The sequence below is a fragment of the Lepidochelys kempii genome, chromosome 8 (genome assembly GCF_965140285.1).
Source record: "Lepidochelys kempii isolate rLepKem1 chromosome 8, rLepKem1.hap1, whole genome shotgun sequence".
Classification (NCBI taxonomy): Eukaryota; Metazoa; Chordata; order Testudines; family Cheloniidae; genus Lepidochelys; species Lepidochelys kempii.
The window spans coordinates 88,717,150-88,737,323 of record NC_136387.1 but is presented as its reverse complement, the minus strand read 5'-3'; the positions used below and the strand labels follow the sequence as shown (position 1 = coordinate 88,737,323).

The 20,174-nt window shown below is 42.2% G+C and overlaps 1 protein-coding gene across 1 annotated transcript in view; it reads left to right on the top strand.

Moving 5' to 3' along the window:
* Nucleotides 1–20,174, top strand: part of SGIP1 (SH3GL interacting endocytic adaptor 1) — a 163,158-nt gene that overhangs the window by 133,061 nt on the left and 9,923 nt on the right. The window contains exon 19 of the mRNA XM_073357422.2: nt 16,592–16,703. Coding sequence (XP_073213523.2) covers nt 16,592–16,703 — 112 coding nt within the window. The remainder of the gene's footprint in view (nt 1–16,591; nt 16,704–20,174) is intronic.

The following is a 20,174-nucleotide window of genomic DNA, read 5'->3' as shown; positions in this document are numbered from 1 at the left end:
CCCCACCTCCTCTCTGCCTCCTCCCTGGAGCAGCAAGTGCGCTGTGGCTCCGCTTCTCCCCCTCCCTTGCAAGGGCCATCAGCTGATCGGCAGCAGGGAGGGAGAGGAGGAGGGGCAGGAACCCAGCAGGCTGGGGGAAGAGGCGGGGGAGGAGGAACTTGCTTGCTCTGCTACAGCAACCGGCAGGACCAAGTTTCTTCACCCTGCTGGGGGGCACCGGAGAAAAGTGGTCTGGGGCAGGCAAGATTTTTAATGGCACGCTGCAGCCTGCCAGGGTCCCAGCCTGGGTTCGGCAGCAGGCTGAGCGGGGCCAGTGGCTGGGACCCAGCAGGCAGCAGCGTGCCATTAAAAATTGGCTCGCGTGCCATAGGTTGCTGACCCCTGCTTTAGATGGAGAGAATGTTTAGAATGGGAGAGGGGGAACCTCGTCTGACAGTCTCTTCAATGACCATAAAGATGGTCCTTTGGGGGGAAAAGAGAAAAGTTAGTTGAGCTGGGCTGGAGCTGTTGCTGCTGTTAAAGACCAGTTCTGTTTCCTAGAAGGCAAAATGAGACAAAACACCCAAAAGGGAAAAGAACAACAAAGATAGAAGCTGTATTTTCTGTCTCTGGTGTTGACTCTCACTTGCAGCCTTGCTTCTGGAAAAACCCAGACTGTGCACACAGTCTGATCAGCTCATCTGAGACCTGGCAAGCTTGTGCTGGCGTCCGGCTATTCAAGATGTTGCTTTTAGCTGTCTTTCCTGTTCACAGGCTTACAGCAATGTCCCCCCCAAAAAAACCCAAACAAACAAAAACAGTTTTGGCCAGCTAATCCCTACTCTTATTAGAAAGAAGGAAACGAGAGAGAGAGATAAGAACTAGGGAAGGGAGAGACAAAGTCTCACATCCAGATGGTGTTTGGGATCGAGCTGGTGAAGGTGGCTCTCGCTCTGGTCTGGTCAAGACCTCTCTCAGGATTAGAATGAAGAAGATCCAGGGTCCCAGCAGATGGTGGGGGTGAAGCTCACTGCTTCCCCTTCTTTCAGTCTACAGTGTCATGATAGCCTCTGTGCATTCGTATTTTCCCCCCCTCCAACTCTCCCTTTTTTTTTAAGAACCCCAAAAGGTACTGATGGGCATAATAGTCTATCCCCTTGTTATTTTGTCCACCGATTAGGCCTGATTTCTAACACACCAGTTTTGGTTCATTAATTTCCAGTCCCACACTTTCCTTGTTTACCATGATCTTAACACGGTCCTTGAGTTACATCAGTAGGCCGTTTTGGTTGGATTAATTCAGTCTTTCTGTGTTCCTTTATCGATCGACATGTGATGTTATACTTTATAAACTGGTGCTCATTTTTTACAGCTGAGCTCACAATTAGGTAAATTTGTTGGCCCAATTATTACAACAGATGCTTAGATGAAAGGTGCTGTGTTGTGTAAGTACAAAGTTTTATTATTTCGTATCCAAGGTAGTTAGACCAGCTGTCATTTTTAAATGTTTATTTCTCCCTGAGTGCTACAGAAAGTTTGTAATACAGTTTTGTTATGAAACTGGCATGCTAAATTGCAGATGTACACCAGCATTTTTTAAAGCAACATTTACTACTGGCAGCATTTTATGCTAAGATGTGTAGCATCTACCACCACTGCTGTGATAAAATCAAATACCATGGCATAGTAAGTGCTTGTTCTGTGGTGCCTGCCATGCTGCCATCAGTCTAACGTGGTTTCATTCCAGGAAGCAATATATCTAAATAAAGAATTTTTTTTGTCACTTCCACATACGAAGTATAGCATCAAAACAGGGAAAGAGGAGGAATGTTAAAATAGATTGCATTGGTTGGATAAGACAATTGGCAAAAGACCAGATTTGGCTTTTGTCTAATATAAAACCTAATTTAACCTGGCCTAAAAACCCAGATGCATCATTTCCTCTGTGTACCCAAGGGATGGTTAGAGATGCATTAAAGTCTAGAGTTACACTCAAGTTCAGGATTTTTTAAAAAGCAATTGGATAACCTAGCAAGTTGTTTCAAGCGATTGGAAATTGATCTACCAAACTGATGGTGCTTAATATGATTTACATCACTAATTTGCCTTTGTAAATTACCATGTATTCCATGGATTACTGAAAAATGTAGCAAGGTAACATAGGCAGAGTTTTATAATTTGGGCAGTAAGCTGAAGGAAAGCCACAAAAGGCAATAAATAAAAATGCAGTTTTGATACAGACGTGACAAAATCAATGCTTGGATCATCATCTGCACAAAAAAGTTATATAAAAAAATCAACAAAGGTGTTGGATACCTCTATGTTAAAGGAGAAAGAATAGACTAGACTTTTTTTAAAAAGTAGCAGTAATTCATCATTCACAGTGGAGGTTTTTAATTGGGGAAAATGCACCATGAATTTAAAAACAGGTACTTTCTGTCCTCCTTGAATTTATAGCAATAAAATGAAAAACTACACTGTTATTTAGTACAATAGTTGGGTCTTTGATAAAATTAAATGGTTAAATCATATTAAGAGAATTAAAGGAGGCACTGAACTTGAAAAATTCACAGGCTACATTTGCTGCTATATAGATTCAATTTATACTGTATCTTAATCCATTAATTTTTTTAAAATTTGCCTAGTTTAATAAATCTCAGTGACCCAAATGCTGGTCCAGAATAAGGCAATTTCTCATTATGGTATTTCACTTGATATTCTCTGTGCAATGACTATAATCTACCCTATCTAGGTCATTTAATTTAGTATGCATAGGTTCAATTGCTATGCTGCTTCTCAGTAAATTGATAAGGAAAGCCAAGGGACAAAAGAGAAATCTACAGCCAGCAGTTAAGAACAACAAGAAGGAGATTTTAAAATATATTAGGAACAAAAAGAATCCTGACAATGTTATTGGTCCATTACTAGATGGAAATGGTAGAACTAGCAATAATAATGCAGAAAGGGCAGAAATGTGCAATAAATGTTTCTGTTCTCTATCTGGGGAAAAAACATACCATAGTCTCATCATATGGTGAAGACAGCACTCTTTCCATTCCACTAGTCTCTCTAGAGGATATTAAACATAAGCTACTAAAAGTGGACATTTTTTAAATCACCAGGTCCAGATAACTTGTATCCAAGAGTTTTAAAAGAGCTGGCTGAGGAGCTGGCTGGACCTTAATGTTGATTTTCCATATGTCTTGGAGCACTGGTGATGTTCCAAAAGGACAAACAGGATGACCCAGATAATCAGATATCAGAGGGGTAGCCATGTTAGTCTGTATCCACAAAAACAACAAGGAGTCCAGTGGCACCTTAAAGACTAACAGATTTATTTGGGAATAAGCTTTCATGGGTAAAAGTGGGGTTTTTACCCATGAAAGCTTATTCCCAAATAAACCTGCCAGATAATCAAGTCAGCCTGATATCCGTTCCGGGCAAGATAATGGAGTGTCTGAAACAGGACTCAGTTAATAAGAATTTAAGGGAGGGTAATGTAATGAATGCAAATCAACATGAGTTTATGCATATATTTTTATGAGACTCCAAGTTTGGTTGATAAAGCTAAAATACTGTATTATTGACATAATATACTGTAAGGCAATTGACTTGGTACCACACAACATTTTCAGTTAAAAATTAGAATGAAATAAAATTAACATGACACAGATTAAATAGATTAAAAACTAGCTAACTGTTAGGTCTCAAAATGTAACTGTAAATGGAGAATCATCATCAAGCAGGTGTTTCCACTTGGGGGCCCACAGGGATTGGTTCTTAGCCCTATTTAACATTCTTATCAATGAACTGGAAGAAAACATAAAATCATCACTGATAGAGTTTGCAGATGACACAAAAATTGGTGGAGTGGTAAATAATGAAGAAGACACGTCACTGATTCAGAGCAATCTGTCGTCTGGATAGCTTAGGTAAACTGGGCACAAGCAACCAATATGTGTTTTAATATAGAAATGTACACATCTAGGAAAAAATAACACAGGCTATGCTTACAGGATGGGGGATTCTATCCTCAGAAGCAATGACTCTGAAAAAGATTTAGGGGTCATCCTGGATAATCAGCTGAACATAAGCTCCCAAAGTGATGTTATGTCCAAAAGACCTAATGTGATCCTGGGATGTATAAACAGGGGCATCTCAAGTAGAAGCAGAGAAATTATTTTACCTCTGCATTGGCACTCATGCGACTGCTGTTGAAATATTGTGTCCAGCTCTGGTGCCCACAATTCAAACAGGATGTTGATAAATTGGAGAGGATTCAGAGCCGCGGGAATGATTACAAGATGAGAAAGAAGCTTTACAGTGATTGACTCAAGGAGCTCAGTCTGTTTATTTTAACAAAGAAAAGGCTAAGGAGTGACTTGATAGCAGTCTATAAGTGTCTACATGGGTGATGGACTCTTCAACCTACCAGAGAAAAATATAACACTATCCAATGTTTGGAAGTTGAATCAAGCCAAATTCAGACTGGAAATAAGTCATAATTTTTAACAGTGAGAGTAATTAGCCATTGGAACAATTTACCAAGTGTCATGGAGTATTCTCCATCACCAACAATTTTTCAATCAATATCGAATGATTTTCTAAAAGATATATTCTAAGAATTATTTTGAGGAAGTTCTAGGGCCTCTGTTATACTAGACTAGATCACAGTGGTCCCTTCTTGCCTTGGAATCTATGACAAGAAATTAAATGTAATGCTATGAAGTCCTCCTAAAAATGGAGATTTTTCATCTTCATTGTCAGATCATCCTGCCAAAATGAAAAGTTTATAAAATGTGGACCTTGAAGCAACAATTAAAATCTCTGTAAGGGACGCCACAGTACATATATTAGCTTGGCCTTCCCGTTAGCCCCCAGTACATGAGTGCATGATTGATGTTAGTGCTTAAAAAATAAGTTAGAGCATCATTAAATTTGAACCTTCTTACATAAAAGCTGTTGGGTATCTCAAGTCATTAACAGAGAAATCTTATAGATTTGTATACAAACTAGTAACTTTTAAAATAATCCAAAATAAGAACCTTGAATCCTAAACCCATTCTGTGAATCTAAAATCTGATGGAACTTATTTTCTTGTTCCTGTTCAGATGCACTTGAATTCAAAAAAGGGGACTGTTGTTCTGAAGAGTATTGAGCAGATAATTGTGGAAATATGAGAGGAGCTGACTTTTATGTGACTTTCACTCTTCAAGATGAGTAAAGTCTCATAAACTCATAAAACTGTGTGGAAATCTCGTGAGGTTGGCTGAAATCTTGGGAAAACACCTCATGAGATTTTGGGACCATCAAACCTGAGTCCTCATTCTGATTTGGTTTCAGACCCAGGACCCTAGCCTAATTTAGATCCAGTCAATGGGATTTGACCTCTTAAGTGCCTAACCATTTTTGAAAATGAGATTTAGGCTCCTAAATCAGTTAGGTGTTGCAACACTGAGTATAGCAATGCCTACATATTTTTAAAATCTGGGCTTCCCTGCTCAGTCCACCCTGATTTTTAAACCAAATGTTTGGGAACACTGTTGAGGGCCCAATCCAGCAAATAGTAACAGGAACGAGTTTCTCCTTTAAAGGGACAATTCATATGCATAAGGGATTGCAGGATTGAGCCCCTAAAGGAGGAAAATGTTTCCAACTATTTTGTGACAAGTGACTTGTGACAAGACCCAATTTGAGGATTCTCTGTGCCTCCATCTACAGTTGATGAGGTCCCTGAGTGCAGGGACAGAGAACTTGGCAGCTAAAAGGCTTTGTTTCAGCTTTAAGGAAAATGCATCTTCTCTGGAGAATAAAGTTTAGAAAAAGAAAAGACATACACTATCTACCTATTAAGGTAATTACGTATGTCTCCGCACTTTAGTCTCTTATAGATGTATACAGAATGCAGTATATAACCTGGAATGATTAAACAACTGAGGTGTGCCAACAGTTGGTTGATAGAGAAGATTATCAGTGAAGGAGGACCAAAGTATCCCTCCTGTCCGTAAAAGAAACCCATACATGCTTTCTGCAACCTGGATTTACCTATGGCATGGTGTGACTCACTTAGATTCCTTTAGATAAACAAAGCGACTTTTGGTTCTTCTAACCACACTAAGAAGAACATCCTCTATGATGTGATAGACCAAGGCCAGTTGGGTGTAGCAGAAGGGAGATATACTGGCCACTGGATTAACAGTTTTCTTTTCCCAGACTGACCAGAGCATGGGCTGCTCCAGACTAATGAGAACACCTGATTCCAGTTAACCTGCAAAGAGTCAGATGAGGCCATTAAGCTAATGTGACCACCTGACTCTAATTAAGGCCCCTCTGATTATATAAAAGGGCTCACTCCAGTCAGGCAGAGAGGAGTCAGGGAGCCAGAGGAGAGGAAGTGTGGCTGAAGGGCTGGTTAATGAAGACACCCTCAAGTCATTAGTAAGGGAGCCCTAAGGTAAGGGTGAGGAAGGAAGAAACAGAAGAGCTGTGGGGAAGTGGCCCAGGGAAATGTAGCAACTCTGGCAATAAAAGGTTGGCTGCCAACAGCTGCTACCATTAGGGTCCTTGGGCCGGAACCCGGAGTAGAGGGCAGGCCTGGGTTCCCCGCAACCCACCACGACGGAAACATCTCCTGGGACGGGAAAACAGGCCCCTGTCAGGACAAAAGGCTAAACTGTTTTGGCGTGAGGTCGTAGGAGCAACAGAGACTGTGGGAATTCTCTCACCAACCTCCATTGCTGGCTTATGATGAAAAGGGCTCAGTAGACTGTATCCCTGGCCCTAGAGAGAGAAGGGCTACGTGGAGGGTCACAGTGAGCCTCTGAAGCTAGCATAAACCACCTGGAAGCGTGGGACCCATGGGGACAAGGTCAGAGCTCTGCCACAACAAGTACATTGTTCCCCAACTATCCTGACTATTGTCCAGTCTGCTCAAGTAAATGTCAGAGACTCCTATAGCAGAGTTTATGTGGAAAGCAGTTCTCGTTAATTATAGTATATGATTATATAATCTCCTCCTGCACTGCAATTTACTAATGCCTCTAGGACAGAGGTGGGCAAACTATGGCCCGCGGGACACACACAGCCCGCAGGACCATCCTGCCCGGCCCCTGAGCTCCCTGCTGGGGAGGCTCACCCCTGGCCCCTCCCCCACAGTGATGCACTCCTGCTGCTCTGAGCAGCATGGTAAGGGGGCAGGGGTTCTAGGGGGCAGTCAGGGAGCAGAGGGCGGTTGGATGGGGCAGAGGTTCTGGGGACGCAGTCAAGGGATGGGGACCAGGTTGGGAGTGGGAGTCCCAGGGGGCCTGTCAGGAGGTGGGGGTGTGGATAGAGGTCGGGGCAATCAGGGAACAGGGAGTGGGGGGGTTGGAGAGGAGGTGGGAGTCTGGGAGGGTCTGTCAGGGGGCAGGGGTGTAGTTGGGAGGCAGTCAGGGAGCAGGGGGGGGGTTGGATAATGGGGTGGGATTCTGGAGGTCAGTTAGGGGTGGGGGGGTCCCGGGAGAGGGTGGTCAGGGGACAAGGAGCAAAGGGTGGTTGGATAGAGGGTGGGAGTCCTGTGGGGGGGCTGTGGGGGTGGGGGTGTGGACAGGGGTCAGGACAGACAGGGAGCAGGGGGGGTTGGATAGGCGGTGGGGTCCCAGGGGGCAGTTAGGGTCAGGGGACAAGGAGCGGGGGGGTTGGATGGGTTGGGGGTTCTGAGGGGGGCTGTTAGGGGGTGGGAAGTGGGCGGGGGCAGATAGGGGTCAGGGGCCAGGCTGTTTAGGAAGGCACAGCCTTTCCTACCTGCACCTCTGTACAGTTTTGCAACCTCGATGTGGCCCTCAGGCCAAAAAGTTTGATCACCCCTGCTGTTGCCTGAGCAGAATCTACATGCTACTTAACCTATTATCTAACAAATTAACACACACTAGTTTCCGCTGTATGTATGTAAACCCTCAGCACCAAAGTCTTAAAAATGTGCAAAACCTTACCCCTATTTAATTTTTGGTGTGGTTGATCACTGAAGGTTTGGTGGCTTGGTTATATCCTTCTTGGCATACACATTTAATTGAATTACTAAAATAGATGGTCAGATAAATTACTGAAAAATCCTTATGCCATTAATTACCAGTATGTTGCTTCCAAAGTGCAGATTGTTTTTCTTCAAGGGATAACAATTGCATATCTTCTGCTTTTTGGTGGCTAGAGAGCCTTAGTCCCTCTTTTCCTGTCAAGATATTTTTGATGTTTCTGATTCTGAACAGTATCTGCTATTTTGAGCTCCCATATACACAATTGAATGCCGGCATCTTACTTAACCTCCAAAGAATTAGACTTTAGAGCTAGCTTCTCTAAAAAAAGAAAAAAGAATTGTGTCCCTACCAACAGTATGCTTTCTTTATTATCAAGTGTCCGAATCTTTGGAACAATCTAATATTTACCCCAGGCTTGAGAAGATGCCTGATAATATATTTCAACGGTGTATCATATTTGTATAAATATAGTGGGGACATTTGCTCCCACCTGGCTATTATTCTTCTATGAGCTTTTACAAACCCAGACTTACTGCTGGTGTCACTGCTCCAGTTTTGAGGGACCTGGACTAAATTTTCTGATTTCAAACAGAGTAAGAGTTCCTCTATTAGTACTCTTGATTTATCCTGGGTCCTGTGTCAACTTGAACAACAAGTGAATTGTTCCCTGCTGGGTGTTTGCATGAACATAAAGTATAACAAAATAACAGCATCCACACTCTACAACCCTCTGGTGGCCACTACTGACTAAAATTAAAATGTTTTTGTTGATTCACTGTTGGGTCTCTGCACCTTTGTTATCCAAAGCTCTCTCTAAAAAGGGAACAATAAAAGCAGTAGAGTGGGTGGTGGTAGAAAGTGCTATATTAGTGTGCAGGCTGCTAATAGAATAAAGATAAGGATCAAAGCATGTTGAATATTGTCAGTAAAGATAACAATAATGTTTTGACCAGAAGGTCATCTTGCAGAATAACTTGTAGGTGGACTGGAGTGCACATAAGGGTTGGTAATAGGAAGAGATGGCTCTTGTCATAAATATAAAGGGAAGGGTAAACACCTTTAAATCCCTCCTGACCAGAGGAAAAACCCTTTCACCTGTAATGGGTTAAGAAGCTAAGACAACCTCACTGGCACCTGACCAAAATGACCAGTGAAGAGACAAGATACTTTCAGAGCTGGAGTGGGGGGAAACAAAGGGTTCTCTCTGTGTGTGTTGCTTTTGCCAGGACCAGAGCAGGAATGCAGGTCAGAACTCCTGTAAAAAGTCAGTAAGCAATCGCATTAGTTTCTGTTTTGTTTAAATGGCTGATAAAATAAGTTGTGCTGAATGGAATGTATATTCCTGTTTTTGTGTCTTTTTGTAACTTAAGGTTTTGCCTAAAGGGATTCTCTATGTTTTGAATCTGATTACCCTGAAAGGTATTTACCATCCTGATTTTACAGAGGTGATTCTTTTACTTTTTCTTTAATTAAAATTCTTTTTTTAAGAACCTGATTGCTTTTTCATTGTTCTTAAGACCCAAGAGATTGGGTCTGTGTTCACCTATGCAAATTGGTGAGGATTTTTTATCAAGCCTTCCCAGGAAAGGGGGTGTAGGGCTTGGGGGAATTTTGGGGGGAAAGACGTTTCCAAGTGGGCTCTTTCCCTGTTATTTCTTAGACACTTGGTGGTGGCAGCAATAAGGTCCAGGGACAAAAGGTAAAATAGTTTGTACCTTGGGGAAGTTTTAACCCAAGCTGGTAAAAATAAGCTTAGGGGTTTTTTCATGCAGGTCCCCACATCTGTACCCTAGAGTTCAGAGCGGGGAAGGAACCTTGACAGCCCTACGCTAGACATGTCACAAATTTTGTCGGACATTGACCGTGTCATGAGGAAAATAACTGCAGCAGGCAAGTGTCCAATTTTATGGACAAATGATAAAGCACAACTGGACTTACCTGGGGGAAATTGTATTGTGGATACTCCTGCTGAACTGGTTTTGAGAATTGGTAGAGAATGCACCAAGTTCACCAACACATATCAGTCAGAGACTAGTGTTACATCATTTTTATATTTAGGGACTGCTGACGATCCAAACATAGAAATATGTAGCTGTTACTCTCAAATTCACAAAGCATCATTTATACTTAAAGTCAAAGATAATCTGGTTTTTATCAGACTTTATCATTTTATACATGTCCAAAGCTATTCTAAAGATATCAAAATTTCATTTCCAGGAAGTTCAGTTCTTCAGCTGTAGTATCAACGCAAAAATCTTTTTCCTAGTCTCATTTCTTCCTCCAGCAGAACTTTGACCGTTTACATTACGGGACATGTTTACATAAAAGCTGTGCTTTGGAAGTTGGAATAAATAAGGGATTTAAAATTAGAGATGCAGAGATGTTAAATAATTTCTACCGGTTGAAATCTAAGATTTTGGAAATAGGAAATTAAGTGCTATCCTTGTTCTGTATTTATCAGAATATATGGATGTGGCTTCCTTCCGCCAAATGTAAGCGTAACTCTTCTTCATATTGCAGCCCTTCAGTGTCCCATCAGTTATTCTACTTGTTTCATCCCTATTCTAATTGTTTCACATGAGCACAAAATAACTCTCTGTGCTGCCTTTGTGAATGTCATACCAGATACTTGCCTGGGATGATGTGGATTGATGCAATGCCCAGTTCTCTCTCTTCCTAGGTATCTGGGTATTTTAGATTATCTTTTTATTGTTTGTTCTTCGTTTCAAATCCTGTACTGTCTATGAAAAGAAAATGCTATTAGTAGACATTCCTTCCTTCAGGTACAAGGGATCTTATGATGTGTCAGCCCATCTGCTTTCCAGAGCTAGCTACTCTCTGTGATAAGGATGGGGTCTCATACATTCACCTGTGACCTTCTGTTCCAAAAGTGTTGCTCAGTGCAGAGATGCCAAGTTGGAGATGTGTACGTGATAGTGTAGGGAAGCTGTAGATGCCTCCCACAAGATTACTTTAGCAGAAATAAAATATCTGCCTTTAAAATGAATTCTTCAGTCACAGGCTCAAAATAGTGTTTGGGTCTGCAGAATGCTGAAAACTAGGGAATGTTTCCTCATGATCAAGAAAGGTTTAAGTTTTAAGGATCTAGCTCAGGGGTGGGCAAACTTTTTGGCCCGAGGGCCACATTGGGGTTGCAAAACTGTACAGAGGGCTGGGTAGGGAAGGCTGTGCCTCCCCAAACAGCCTGGCCCCTGATCCCTATCCTCCCCCCACCAACACTTCCAACCCCCCTGCTTCTTGTCCCCTGACCACCCCCTCCCGGGACCCCTGCCCCTAACTGCCCCCTGGGACCCCACCCCCTTATCTAACCCCCCCGATCCCTGTCCCCTGACTGTTCCCCCTGACTCCTATCCACACCCCTCCCCTTGACAGGCTCCCTGGGACTCCCACCCCCTATCCAACCCTCCCTGCCATCTTATTGCCCCCACCCCTATCCACACCCCCACCTCCTGACAGGCCCCCTGGGACTCCCACTCCCAACCCTCCCTGCTCCCCATCCCCTGACTGCCCCCCTGAACCTCCACCCCATCCAACCACCTTCTGCTCCCTGACTGCCCCCCGCCCCCTTACCATGCTGTTCAGAGCAGCAGGAGTGCGTGGCTGCGGGGGAAGGGCCAAGGGCAAGCTGTGGGGGAGGGGGCGGGAACTCGGGGCCGGGCAGGATGGTCCCGTGGGCCGGATGTTGCTCGTGGGCTGTAGTTTGCCCACCTCTGATGCACCTGCTGTTGTTCAGACTCTTTTTCTCTAGATCTAGCTGCAGGGATTTCATCGGGTCTGTTACCTGCTGGGCTGGTATTAGGGATGTCTGAAGAGGTACAACACATCTGTTGACTTCAATAGCGCATCAGTAGAATATGAAGGTGCAGAAGTGAAATTTGTGAGAGTGCAAAAGGGCTTGCAGAAAATGATTGCTGTGCAGATTAAACATCAGTTGTTCATCTCTTAGATAGCATGTTGTCACACAATCATGCACTCTTCATTCTGCATTGGAAAAAGCCACTCTGTAGTTCAGTATGATGTGCTTAGGAAATCAAACCTTTTGTTGAATACTTGTGAATATATTTGCTTTTAGGGATGAATTAGCTTGTCCAGAAGGGGAAAAGCTGGGGATTTTTACTTAGACCTAATTGTGGACTCAGGTTTACATGGTGGATCTCTGAAGTTTGGGTAAACTCATTTAAGGAGCTTCGAGCACCTTTGCATTAAACTGTGAATGCACTTGTTTTCCGCCCTCATCCTAAAAGAATCGTGTTCATATGTGTGTGTGTGTCCTTCTGCATGGTGCATGTGAATGTATGTGTGGTTAGCAAAAAGTGGGCCAATTATCCAAGTGTCTGTTCTGCTTGTCCTATAGACTGAAACAAGTTGATCTGATGCAAATTTATTGAACATCCTTTATTTCAGACCTTTTGCTGAAATAACCCACTTTCTTGAGCCTCTTCAAAAATCCAGTCGAAGAGGAGATGCCTGGCTACCTTAATTTTTACACACTTTTAAGATACATTAGAAATTAAAAGGGAAAATCCCAGCAATCAAAATAAGCAACCGTCATTGGTGCATGTTACTTAGCTACCTGGTGATGTGCCTTAGGTACAGGGTATGAGAAAGAGGGGAATGTTTAAAATGTCTTAATATTTTCTTATTGAAGATATATTGTCTAAACTTAGATATTTGATGTTTCATCCAAAATTTACTTAATTATTCCTTTAATGCTAATCTGTTACTGTACTATTCTGATCCAGGTTGTACTGTCAGATTTGCATAAAGATCCAGATTTGTGGGGAGGGGTGTAAAATAAATATATAATCAAACCCATATTAAAAAATGGAGTCGATCATAAATGTTTGAGAGAAATGTGGTCATGATGAAAACCCCTGCTCACATCCAGATCCAAGGACAATCAAAAGACAAAATGAAGGTATAAATGTGATTGCTTATATAGAGGTTCTCGACTAGATATGACAATGAATGATATTTTAGAAGCAGTTGATAGATCCTTGAAAACTTTTCACATACGTTCTCTTCAAGAAGGACAGACTCAGACTCTAAAATTATTCCAACAAGGAGAAAAAGAGCTCCACATGAGACTAGCGTATAGTCCATTCTCCCAAATTCCATATCCTCGCTCAGTCCATTGAATAGACGAGGGCATTGAGCCTTACAAAGACTCCACAGTCTTCAGTTTTGAAGCAGCTTTGTTCCCCCACTTTTTTTGTTTGGTTGGTTTTTAGTCACAACATTCTGATCTTTCTCAACAATGAATATGCCTTTCAGTTCAAAGTCTGGAATAAATCTGTGGAGGTGTAACCATTTTTAAGATTCAGAAAAGCCAGGGTAGTGAGTAATAAATATATCAGTTGATCCCTTGCTGTACATGTGCTGTGGCCAGACCCACTGTACAAGCAAAGGGGCTTCACCCTTTTTTGTGTTCTCACTGATAGGTAGATATCTGGGTCCTTTTCATGGGGAAGAGATCTAAAAGCTACAGCTATCTGATCTGCATTTCCCTTACTACTGTTGCTTCTGCATGGGTTTGATCCTTTCTCTCTTCAAGAACTCTAAGTCAAAATGCAGCAGGAAGGATAGCTGTCACACATAGATGATATAGGCATTTCAGTGGCAGTACCGTATTCAGTCCTGTACCATATTAGGATGCTTAAATCTAGTGCTGCCCCCATTTGTCACTTTATCCCTATACCTCAGCATCTTTGCTCAGTAAGTTATGGGTGGATTGAAAACATCCAGAGATTTGCTGCTGCATTTACACTTGCAGCAGGTGAATGAATGACCTAAACCATTCATCTTTATTGCATCAAGGCCTTGGAAGCTCAAATAAACTGAACTGCATTTGCAAAATTTGTTAATACCAGCAGTGCACAAACTTTGTACTGCAAAATAAAAGCCCCAAGGTTTGGTAGGCATAGTTTGACATCTATGTTTTAAAATCCCATCTCTAAAACACAGCCTTTCCTTTGAAATAATCCATATTATTTTTTGTTTCTGGGAGAGATTTAGCCAGACCAGGAAGGGCAGGATAGAGAACTTAACAGGCTGGTTTTAGTTACAAAAATACAAAGCCTGCTTTTAAGAGATGTGCTGAGCACCTCCAATTCTAATTAAACTAATGGGAGCTGACTGCTCAGTACCTTTGAAAATCAAGCCAATGTTACGTTCCCCATCCCCATGCTCATCCTTAACCTATTGATTTGCACAGTCTACCACAATACGGATTGAAGTTTTGAACATGCATTCAGATTCCCAGAGAATGAATGAAAGGTATAAGTCATTCATTATTATTGTCTCAAAGCTTTAGTATGTCATGCCATTGGTAAATGACTAGTAATTAATCATTCTAATCTATTAGAATTTCCATTAAGAGAGAAACTAGATCTTTGCCAAAACAATATTTGATGCCAAAGGCACTTGTTATTGGAAATACTCCTTTCTATTGTTGTTTTCAATAAACAAGGCACCTCCTTTAGCTGTCAGTGTGGAAAGTAGTGTGTAAATTTTCCACATGCCCATATTTGATTTATATGCAAATTCTGAATTCATCTACTCTTTCCCCCTAATGTGACTTTATTCAGTTTTTACCACTTTGGTGCTAATTTAGGATTTCTTACATAGAAGCAAGCTCATTGCCAGCAAAGGAAAAATCAATGGCTGCAAACACCCAGGGGTTAGTTATTTTAGTGTTCATGTTGAGTATGCATGGTGGCAGCTGCATAGAATCTCCATTACAGAACATGCAGTGCATGATTGGAGCAAATATCTTGGTACTTTAATCCCTGCAACCCTCCCGTTTCTTCTAATTATATGACTCTCCTGAATTAATTGCTGTGGGTTTGCATCCCTGAGTTTCACTCTGAATTTAATTTAAACCCAAAACTCAACCTGAACTGCCAAGTTTTCTCTGATTCCAGATTGAATTCAGAATTTCTCGTGGGTTCGTTCTGAAACTATAATTTACACTAGTCTTGCTTGTAAGTGGGCTTACCCATGCTGAAAGGTTCACAAATCACCTGTTTCCTCTTGTTTTTTCCTACCCCCCCCCACCCCCCAGATGTTCTGGTTTAACTTGGATTTAAACTTGGAGAGTGGTCAGTTTGGATGAGCTATTACCAGCAGGAGAGTGAGTTTGTGTGTGTATGGGGGTGGGGGGGATGTGAGAAAACCTGGATTTGTGCAGGAAATAGCCCGACTTGATTATCATGCACATTGTGTAAAGAGTTGTCACTTTGGATGGGCTATCACCAGCAGGAGAGTGAATTTGTGTGGGGCGGTGGAGGGTGAGAAAACCTGGATTTGTGCTGGAAATGGCCCACCTGATGATCACTTTAGATAAGCTATTACCAGCAGGACAGTGGGGTGGGAGGAGGTATTGTTTCATATTCTCTGTGTATATATAAAGTCTGCTGCAGTTTCCACGGTATGCATCCGATGAAGTGAACTGTAGCTCACGAAAGCTCATGCTCAAATAAATTGGTTAGTCTCTAAGGTGCCACAAGTACTCCTTTTCTTTTTGCGAATACAGACTAACACGGCTGTTACTCTGAAACCAAGCCAAATTGTATCCTCCTACAGATGTGCCTATGTGGGGGAGGCGCTGGAAATTCCCTGAGGTGAATGTCAAAGGCCCCAATTCAGCAAAGCACTAAAGCATATTCCTATTCAATGTCTTCAGTAGGACTTAAATATGTGCTTAAGGTTTTGCTGAATCAGGGCTAGAGTTTCTTTGAAATATTCCCAGTATTCCCACAGATCTCCAAGATCCAAAAGGAAAAGACTCCCCATTGTCATGGAAGCTTGGACCCCTGCATTGTTGCTCTAGAGGTAACCAACCTCTGTTGGCCATGTTCCTATGAGAGCCTGGCTGCAGCTGGGCCAGCAAACAGTGCCTATACAAACCTCCATCTCAGAAAGGCATGTAGGTATTTAGTCTATGTGAACGCTGCTTGGAGCAACATTTAACTTAGACACAGATATCTGCTACCTATAGAGGAGAGAATGTGGCAGACAGCAACAGCTCAGTTTGGGTGAAGGGAAGAGGGAAGGAAACTGCAGAGCCAGTGCTGCCTTGGAATAGATGCAGAGGTTTGTGCTTCCCATCGGGCACAAAAGCGAAAAGAAGGCCTTGGGCCTCATCCCTTCCAAAAAAACCCGGAGCCAAACGATTTACTGTAAATTGTGGGGTGATGGAGTGTTTTGGTTAAAACATCATCCAGCTCTCTTCTGTAGAACACAGAAGTGTACTGCACAAACTGTCATGCAAAGACTGCCTTATTCATAAAGCATCAAAGTTCCTTCGGATGTGTGCCACTGCTTTCACGTGCTGTTCATAGTAAAGAACTTAAATTATTGTGGTTATACAGAGAGTAAATGACCATCTGTGAACACATTCAGTCCCATTCTGAACACCCAGGGGACTCTTACTGCTCACAAATAAAAGCAAAATGCCAGACTTGACATTTTATTTTCAGTAAATGATTCTTTATTCCCCCACCTCTGGTACAACTGGCTTTGAGTAATTGTAATGTTTTATATGCACATAACAAGTGAAAGTTTTCCCTCTGTTGCAGGCTCTTCTAGGGGACCCAGTCCTTTGACGATGGGGGCCCAGGACACCCTCCCTGTAGCAGCAGCATTCACAGAAACTGTTAATGCATATTTCAAAGGAGCAGATCCTAACAAGTAGGTACCCCCACCCAGTGGAATAGTCAACTTCAGGTACAAATCTTTTCAATGTAATGTTTGGGTCATTAGTCGTTATTTCCAGAGGTCTCCCAGGGCATGAGTCAACCGAAACATCTAGCAGGGCTCAAACGCCTCTGGATGTGTGTAAGTCCCGTCAATGTTAAAGGAAATTATAGGTGTGAATCAAAGGATAAGACCTCCTTTATTGAGTGTTCTCTGTAAAACGTATCCGTTATTGTGAACACATCTTATTGTTCAAACCCACTAGTTAGCGTTTGTTTGTTTTTTTTAAAGGTGGGTGAAGAGAGTAGAAAACTCAGTGCAAGCCATGCATAGCAGAGTGGAGTGGTGTCCTGATCTGAGCACAGCACTAAGAGCCAGGGACTCCTGAAGAGTGCCAGCACTATCTCAATAACATGGTTGACTCTGACACTGACTCGCTGTGGGGCCTTGGGAAAATCACTCAACCTTTCGTTCAGTCATTTTCCACACCTGTAAAGTGAGGAATACGTTTGCCTGCCTGCCTGCTTTACGGGGTGTTCTGACAATTCAGTCTGGGTAGCATTTTAAAGGTCATGTTTTATGTAAGAATCTTGAATCCTATTTTAGCAAAACTATTGATTTCAATGGGGCCAGGATGTCACCCCTAGTATCTATGTCTACAATAGATTTTTTCCACTGATAATGGAGATTTTATACAGCCTGTCTATCCTGTAGACCGAAATAGACCATCTTGTACTGTTGCTCACACTGTGAGATGTGTCTGCTATTGCTTTCGTTTCCCCAAAGGTAGTGCATAACTTTTCTTAAGTTTAATGGGAAATCTTCTACTATTCCTGAAAACCTGAGGAGGTATCTCTCTTCTTTATTGTGGGCAGTGAATTCAAAATCAATTTCAGTTTCTCCTGTGCCTAACTCTTTACTGATGTTTCTTATCGCAGTGGTTCTCAACCAGGGGTCCGGGGCCCCCTAGGGGGCCGCGAGCAGGTTCCAGGCGGTCCACCAAGCAGGACCAGTTTTAGACTCACTGGGGCCCAGGGCAGAAAGCCTAAGCCCTGCCGCACAGGGCTGAAGCCCAGGGCCGAAGCAGAAGCCTGAGAAACTTAGCTTCATGGGGGCCCCTGTGGTGTGGGACCCCAGGCAATTGCCTTGGTTGCTACCCGTTAACGCTGGCCCTGGCTTTTATATGCAGGAAACAGTTCTTGTGGCACAGGTGGGCCATGGAGTTTTATAGCATGTTGGCAGGGGGGGCCTCAGAAAGAGAGAGGTTGAGAACCCCTATCTTATCGGGTTCTCATTTGGCCCTTTGTCTGTTTCCACCAGACAGGTAAGAGGTGGGAGCTCCTGGTATATAATGCTTTTTAAAGGGAAAAGCTCTTGAAGGACATCAAATGTGATTCTTTAGGAGAAGAGAGGGTCAGGCTAAATGGTTGCTCTTAGCTTCTGTGATTCAAGTCTGGTTTTTCAGCACAAATGAACTCTGGCGGGGTGGGGGTGGAGAACGAAAACGAACACTACAGGAAAGAGAAAAGAACAGCAAAAGATAGGAAAACTTAGCTTCTGTCTCTGAAGCTCACAATTTAATTTCTGGGAAACTGCAGGCGCAACTCATGGCACGCAACCTTATTAGCCACTCTGTGTCCAGCCAAGCTTCTGCTGCAATCAGGCTGGTAAGACATTTTGTATAGCCAGTCTCCCTCATCACAGCAAAGCGTCGCATGGTTAGACAGAAGGATAAAAAAGACAGGGGAATAAGGATGAGCTAGAAATGTATATGGTCATAGAGGCAGTGATGTAATCTGGTTCCCTCATCTCATGCAATACTGCCCGAACATCTTTCCGAATCAGGGAAATGACTTACCAGTTATGGTACTCCAGGTCCTGTCATGCTGGTCAGTGTGGTAGTACTAATGTTCCAGCACTTTGCCATTCTCAGAGTTCACTGCAATGCTCATGTGTGTACGTTGCCAAATGTTCCTCAAAAAATAAACGTGCAAAAGGGGCAGAATTGCTACCCTACCACATCAAAACTACCCAATCAAAACAGGCTTCTGATGGTCCCTGAATGGATGGTTCCTCTCATTTTAAGAAGGTTCTGGTCTGTTATGACTATTTCGTAGCCTCACCAGAAGCCTTGAAAACCCCTGATCAACAATTCTTTTGGCTCTAACAAGCTTAGTTTAACACTTCTCTGTCTGTTTTGTGATAGTTTAACAACAATTCTAAATAATATATTTGCAAGTAAATATTACCTTTCTTCCACGTTTCACCCACGTTGAGCAATTTAAAAATTCAACCTGGAATAGAGTTTAATGCAACAGGTATAATTGAGTAGTTTTAAATTAATTATTTAATTGTTTTATCAATATCATTTATGTGGGCTAATTTTAATGTACTTATATACTATGCACATTAAATATGCAACACTGGTTATAAAAGATCTTACAAATATGAGGGAAATACTTTTCTCTTAAGGGCTATTCATAGATTAGAGATGCACAGATAGTTAACAGGTTTGATTTGGTGATGGTAAAATAATTACCAGTTTTCTCATGCCCACAAGTAACTAGAGAAAAGTTCTGTTTCTGTGTGTCAGGCTTATCTGTTTTATGGCCTGAAAAATATTTTTCATTGACATCTATTTCTGTTCATCAAGGAATTAATTTTAAATGTAGTTACAGAGAGGGACCAGAAACTGAGTCTCTAGAGTTTATTGTGGGAGTAATATACCTATAATCTGCAATTCTTCTCTCCCGCCCTACTTTCTGGATATTGCATTCTGAAAATCTGACCTGATGCTAGCTAGTGTGGCTATACTAACCTATTATCCCTCCTACACAAGTACACTGGGCCAAATTCTGTTCTCATTTCCACTGGCATAAATCCAGCATAACAACTGAACTTTCCATGAAAGTGATTTCTTGTTCTTCAAAGCCCTGCAGGCATTCAGAAACCAAGATTTACTTTGTCTATACTTCCTACAACCATAGAGAACTACAAAGAAATGCAAAAAGAAAAGGAGTACTTGTGGCACCTTAGAGACTAACCAATTTATTTGAGCATAAGCTTTTGTGAGCTACAGCTCACTTCATCGGATGCTGTAGCTCACGAAAGCTCATGCTCAAATAAATTGGTTCATCTCTAAGGTGCCACAAGTACTCCTTTTCTTTTTGCGAATACAGACTAACACGGCTGTTACTCTGAAACCTACAAAGAAATGGATGGACTCAAGGCCTGTCTTTATACTTGGTGATTATGGTTGATTTGCTCAGGATAGTGGGTGAGTGTCTGAGAGAAAGGTGATGTAATTAGGTTTGGTTTTTTTAAGCTTTGGTCTGTATTTTCTGATTTTTGTGTTTGTTTGAACCTTATTTGCCCTTATCAGCTTTAAGTGCTTGCAATGAAGTTTTGTATATTTGAGATTTATGAATTAAGCTGAGTATTATTCTGAAGTGCTTTGCCAAGGAA